The sequence below is a fragment of the Coptis chinensis genome, chromosome 7, assembly GCF_015680905.1.
Source record: "Coptis chinensis isolate HL-2020 chromosome 7, ASM1568090v1, whole genome shotgun sequence".
Lineage (NCBI taxonomy): Eukaryota > Viridiplantae > Streptophyta > Magnoliopsida > Ranunculales > Ranunculaceae > Coptis > Coptis chinensis.
Genome location: NC_141462.1, coordinates 9,174,363 through 9,181,560, shown reverse-complemented (window position 1 = coordinate 9,181,560; position 7,198 = coordinate 9,174,363). Strand labels below are relative to the sequence as shown.

The following is a 7,198-nucleotide window of genomic DNA, read 5'->3' as shown; positions in this document are numbered from 1 at the left end:
CAATCATGTCGCTGAAATTTTTTGGCAATTTAACTTAGTACCTGCAAGCAAACCACATACACATGATTTTTTTAGACTTGATACATTTAGCATATTGTTTACAAAATAGATGGTTCTCAAAATGAAATAATCTTTATTCTTACTTTTAAGTATCCACGCTATCATAAAAAAAAAAAAAAAAAACTATCATAAAAACTTACATAGCATGTATATGGATACAACATATTCTTTAATCTCTAAACCAATAAAAGTAGCATTATTTAATTTCTTACTCGCCTTTTTCTCATTGGTATCGATGTCCTTAGAGAAGAACTTCTGGGTATACGACATTTATGGTACAATTTCTTGCATTAGGTGGAAGAAAAATGGATATTCTTTTTGAAGAAGTACATCTGGACATGGCCACATAGAGTTGTCCATGACTGAAAACTGGTGTCCTCAAATCAGTGCCAACATATTTCACTGACTGGCCTTGCGACTTATTAATTGTCATGGCATAAGCTAGTCGAACAGGGAATTGTCGCCTTGATAGTTTGAAAGGCAACTCCGAATTTGAAGGAGCCAGAGATATTCTTGGGATAAGTACCGGATTTCCAGCTTTCTCTCCAATCAAAATTTTGGCTTGAAGGACTTTACTCGTACATTGAAGCACCATAAGTCGTGTCCCATTACAAAGGCCATCTTTAGGTGCTATGTTCTTGAGCAACATTATAGGGCATCTAGGTTTTAACTTGAGATTGAAAGGTTGTAAGCTAGAAGGGTCGAGGGAGTTCAGAAACTCTGTGGGATAGTGAGCCCCACTTGGATTATCAATATCATCTTCGATGATTTTATCTGCAGCCAAATACTCGAGCGCTTCACCAGGGAACAAATTCAGTGCAACCTCATTAATTGCACTCACATCATCATTACAGGCAGCAAGAATAGTACGATCAATTAAGAAATTTGGAGACGATGTGTCCATAACATCTAATTGGGGATAGACAGAGAATATGAGTTCTTGGATATTGGTATACTTGTGCATTCCATTCGGCAATTGTACGCATTCTTTGGGATTCGAACCAATCTAAATGAATCAAAGCAAAAAATGAATTAATTAGTTTCTAAAATAGTTCGTTTATATATGGAACTAATGGAGAAAAAACATTCTAATTAGAAGGCATTAATAGCACACCTCCAACAAAAAATCGACGAATTAGACATTCTCGGACTCCGCCATTTCAAGCCGCATGTTCTGTACCAAGTGCAAAACTTCTAAATAACTCCAAAGGAAAGAGCACTGTGGTGATGCACCAACAAATTGCTTTCTCTGGCCTAACGGTATAACAGGTAGTGTTTGTCAAAAATCACCACCAAGAACTGTAGTGATATCACCAAATATCTTCTTGTTTCCGCAAATATCTTGAAGTGTTCTATCCACAGTCTCAACACATTATCTATGTTGCATGGGCACCTCATCCCAAACAATTAGTTTTGTTTCTTTAAATAGGTCAGCAAGGTCGAAATGTTTAGCGAAACCGCAAAAAGTGGTATCCATCACATCAATTGGAATTTTAAATGTAGAATGAGCAGTGTGTCTACCAAACAATAACAAAGAAACAATTCCCGACGATGCCACCATGATGACAATAAGACCCATGCTGCGGTAGGTCCTCTTTGCAATTGTATTATACAAAAAAGTTTTCCCTGTACCAGCTGCTCCATTAAAAAAGAAAAGTTTGCCCTTGCCACCAAATATTGAATCAGTCACAGCAGTGTAAGCATGAAGTTGTTCGTCATTAAGACGACTCACATCAACTGCAGCCTCTTCTCCTATGCCTTCATGCTGAAGTTGGCGTTGCTCCTAAATGAGCCTATTGCCAACAATTTTGCTCCAATCCTCTTTTGGCTTTGGCATGGGCAGGAAATTTTCCAATGTCTTCCTAGATTCTAAAAGGATTTGTTCCACCAGATATAAATCATAATCTGTTATTTGCTCATCAGTTGGATCTAGGGGTGGGCAATGGGCCGGGTCGGGCTAGCCCGACCCTAAACATTTAAAGCCTTTCAGTTATTAGGGCCGGGCTGGCCCGGCCCTAAAGTCCCCATAGGGCCGGGTCATAAGTCTAAATTTCAAGCCCTGACCCTACCCTAAGCCCTCTTTACTATGTTTTAGGGCCGGGCCTATATATTTTATTCTTTTTCTTTGCATCGGTTTTAAAACTCATTTATATTACAAAAAATTTCAAAGATTTGCAAACTCAAAGTCCCACCACTTTGAAATTTGAATAACAACCAATCTAGTAATAATTCTTGATAAGTCCAACAATTTAAAATGCATATCCACAATCTAATAAACTGAAGTACATAGAGACTCATATTTATATTTCAAAATTACGGTTAAAATGCACAAGACACATTTTGGAATGAGCTTTCACTGACATAAATCCGTTATTTCTTGTACTCAAATCTCACCAAAATTACATTTAACATTGAAGAACACAAAGACAAATAAGAGTATGGAATGAGTTTTTAGTGACGCCAACCTATTTTTCATTAGGCTAGTGCCCAGTGCTCATTATTGTTCTTGGCGACTAGGTTAGACGGGGAGTTGTGAGGTGTACGTGAGTTATGAGATAGAAACAATTAGGTTTACAAGTTTTTATGATATAAGACAAGTTATTAGAAGTACCCATACGGTAAGTGATAAATTACAAAGGATAGTGTTATTTTAATTGAAAATATGTAACAAGGAGTTGGATAGTTTTAGTTGTGTATTTTATATTGAAATTATAACTAGGGCTTAGTTAGGGTCGGGCCTATGTTTCAGAACCTTAGCCCTGACCCTGCCTTAGAAGGCATTAGGGCCGGGTCGGCCCTGCCCTAAACTCTGTGAGGGCTTTAGTTGTAAGGGCTTTATAGGGCTTAGGGTCGGGTCGGTCAGGGCCGGGTTAGGGTCGTTAGGGCCAAATTCCCACCCCCAGTTGGATCTGGGATGCCGTGCTTTGTTCGAAGCCAGTGTCCAAGATCATCACATATACTCGATGCAAATTTGCTCCAAAGTAGATCTGGTCGTAACGGTTGACACTCTAAAAGAATTACACAAAACAACCTCCGCAGTTGATATCCAGTTTTCATTATCGCTGCCTCTTCTAGGCATTGTATCTACTCATCATCAGCTTCCAATAGCCCACGGGCAATACATGCTTCTTTGTATGTGTTGTACACGGTATCACCGACTTTATAAAGATATGCAAAGGAGGTAGGCCCTTTTACAACAGTAAGTAGCAAGCATAGATAAAACCACTCCCCGGCATTAGGGCTTGCAAAATACATCCTACCAATGGAAGGTCCCTGAGTCCTAGGAGTCCACTTTTGAGAGTCTTTGTGGAAAACATAGTGTTGTGGAAATTCTTGATAGGTATATGCTCGTGCATCTAGATCTTCAGCATAACGCTCAAAAAAAGTTGTCAGTGTTGAAGTTTGGTCTCTAGCTCGGGAAAGAATTGCATCCATGGGCTCTTTGCTATTGTAAACAACCCTATGCATACTTTCCAAATGAAGCGCCAATCGTTGGACACTTGGAAACTCTTTATGCATTAGATTCTGAAATAGATGTCATGTAGCTTCTGTTGGTCCAATGTACCTTGCATCAATATATTGCTGAATCTCATCATTTGTTTCTGCCACCACCACTGTTGCTTTGTCATAGTCTTTGTAGATGTACTTGTTAATATATTTAACAGCTTGACACGATGCACAAACTTCAACATTGATATGGCAGTCAAACATTTCAGACAGATATACATTGTAGGGAACAACATCTCCATTATCAACTTTAACCATTTTATTCTTCCTCTTCACAAAATATTTCTTGCCAGTGTCGCGCCTTCAGTAAATGGAGTACCCTTTTTTATCCATAATTGTTTCCTCCACAAACTCTTTTGGATAGCCTTTGGTGCATCGACCATTTTCCATACATGAAGCACTCGGATCTCGATCACCACAGGGGCCATGAACCATGCACTTCTTCACTGTTTCAAACAATGCAGGGTAGGTGTCGGGGTTTGGGAATTCAGCACATACAAATTTATCCACTTGCTCACTGTTTTGGATCTTGTCATCATGCGCGAGAAATAAAAGGCAATGCATGTGTGGAAGACCGCGCTTATGAAATTCAATGGTATAGACATATGCAACCACCCGACCGAAGATATCATTCTTCAAGATTTCTTTCATAATTGATTTTCATTTCAGCTTGAATACCCATGCAACTATTTCAGGTCGAAGTGTCGAAGTTTGGTGTTCCTTGAGCGCATCTTTAATTTCCTGCCAATTAGGGTTTGCAGTCACCGTAAGAAAAATATCTGGGTTCTTATAGTGCCGGGTGATAGCCATTGAATCCTAAAAAATCTCGTACATGTGCCTTGGACTTCCAACATGCAAGGAAGGCAAAATAAACTGTTGGCCAATTTGATCAGGACTTAATCCCTCAAGTGCAATATCTGTCAAGCACTTGTACACATCCGAACGGATGGTATCTTGATTTAGTCTAATGTATCGCAGCTAGTTCTGTTCATATGTAGCCCAAACATCAACCAAAAATTCATGCAACAATTTACACCCCAGCAAGATGGATGAGTACTCTGTTGGTCGTTCAAACAAACGGTAGGTGTAATACAATAATTGGGTGAGTCTTGCATTGCTTGGAGCATTTCTCTTGACGTCCCACAACTTCAAATAAGGTGACCAACCCAAATCCCCATAAGAAAATAGAAGAACATAATGCAAAGGTAAATAAGCGGGATGACATTCACTTATCCGTTCCAACTCATGCCCTCCTCTCAAGCGAAGTATAATATCACATATGGCATCAACCTTACTCCCATCTCCAGGCAATATCACTGCGATCTCATCAGTTGTTAGAAGATTGTACCTTCATCTATCCAAACACGGATCATAGTGTAGATGGACCGGAACATTGTTATTCTCATAAGCATTTTTAGTTAAAACCTCAAATGCTTGCTTATAGATATCACAAAACTTGTGGGTCTGCAGAAGAGTTTCTTGTACAGTTTTCAACACTTCCCTTGACAAATTCGGGTTGCGATTGTGGCGGTGATCCAAAGCAGCTAGGGGATCATAAATATAAAGTTGTGAAAACTTAGGTTCCATCCCCGGATCAGGCAACAATGAACCAATTTGGTGCCGCTATGCCGCTACTCCCCATGAACAGTGAATGAGATAGGACCACGTCCATGTAACACACGATCGTTAAATTTGCAACCAAGACTGGTAAAGGCATTACACACGTTGTATTGCCGAATCTGTTCACGGAATAATCTTGCACGTTTATTAGATCATTCGAATAAAGATTTAAGTGCCGGAGGCAGTGGAGAAAGAAGCGGTAGCTTAACTTTCCTTGTAAACAGCAAGTTCCAAATAAAGGTCGGTTGTGCCTTGATTTCGATAACTGTTCATCTTTCCAATGAAGGGCCGAACAAAATGGACAAAGAACATCCATCTTTCCCAGAAAGTGATGGCGATTTGGAACTGGAAGCACATAGCCTCTATGAGGATTAAGAATTTCTTCTTCACTTTCGTCAAATCCAGTCATATCATGATCACTGCAAAAATAGACCTATGATATGTCACGCTTTATGATATGTTGAAATCTAACATAAGAGTGAGAATTTAATCACTTGACTTACATAGTGTTATCCTCACAACTTTGCATTGTTACATCTTTTGTGACTGGAGTCTGGTTTTCTCTATGAGAGATATCATACATTGATGAAGATAACCCAACTTCGTACGTTGACCTCGTCTTCTTAAAGGAATCTGCTATGTAATCAGACATAACATCTTTTTCTCTCTATCTCCGATTTTGTTGTGCTATAGTCATTTGATCGTGATCTAGAGGCACTTGCATTTCCCTTTCTCTTCGAAGACATTGTGCAACAAATCTCCGATTAGGAGGTGCAATAGATCTTTGACAAGGAGGCACAACAAATAACATATTGGGAACCACAATAGAACTTCGATTAGGAGGCACAACAGATAACCTAGTGGGAACTGCAATGGATCTTCGATTAGGAGGCACAACAAATAGCCTATTCGAGCTACAGTAAATTTTCGATTATGAGGCACAACAGATAGCCTATTGGGAGTTGCATTAGATCTTCGATTAGGAGGCACAACAGATGGAGAAGGAGTAGATCTTCGATTATGAGGCACAACAGATGGAGAAGGAGTAGATATTCGATTATGAAGCAAATCAGATGGAGAAGTAGTAGATCTTCGATTAAGAGGCACATATACCATATTTGGGGGCGTAGCATATATATCTTTGATGGGGAGGCACATATATTAGATTGGGAGGCGTAATAGGATGTCGTGCTATGGAATTGACTGTGTGAATTAACGACTCCTTTTCCCTCTCTTTCATTTCTCTAGTTTGTGGTAATGAAGTCACAACCTAAGATACGCCCGTTAATATGTTGATATAGTTGTACTCGTAAATAACAAACAATCAATATAATGATAGATATGTAACTGGACAAATATATATGTGTGTGGGTGTGTGTAAATCTATGTTAAAAAAAAACAATTTCGTTACTCGGGACTATGTTCAAGTAATATTTAAAAGTGGTTATGACACAAAGTGAAATCACATAATAGTATTTCATACTGTTGCAATTCACTCTTTCACAGCCTGAATTCGCTCTTTCACCATGATTGCCTAGGAAGGAAATTATGCATAAAGTTAAATGGTATCATAACTGAAATGATGGTATTAATAAGGGGAGTTCTAAGAACAAAAGCGGGTGAAATATTATACGGAATATTGGTTTAGGGGAGCTCTAACCAACTTCTGTGAAACTCGAGAAGCTCATGAATATCCTCCTGAATAAAAAATGGGTTTTTAATTTCATCAGATGAGTGATTGTCAACAAAACCACACCAATATAGTCCTTATTGTAAGCTATTGACTCCAATCCTCTCACTTGGAAGTAAAAAATAAAATTCAAATACTGCCTAAAAAAATGGTGTTGACTAATAACATGAAGTAAAACAGTTTGCCAAATCTATGTTTTTCTTTTTTCTATTCAGGTTTGATAAATTCTAACGAAAGCAGCACCAATATAAAACAGTCCAAAGCAAAACACAAAATAGTATCGTAGTACAACATATACATAATATCAATACATTGACGCAT

At 38.6% G+C, this 7,198-nt stretch overlaps 1 protein-coding gene across 1 annotated transcript; it reads right to left on the bottom strand.

Annotated features, from left to right (window-relative positions):
* Positions 1 to 301: 301 nt before the first annotated feature.
* Positions 302 to 964, bottom strand: LOC147485855 (uncharacterized). The gene has a single exon (XM_086573598.1). The coding sequence runs from the start codon at positions 962 to 964 to the stop codon at positions 302 to 304; it is 663 nt and encodes a 220-aa protein (XP_086429724.1).
* Positions 965 to 7,198: the final 6,234 nt, after the last annotated feature.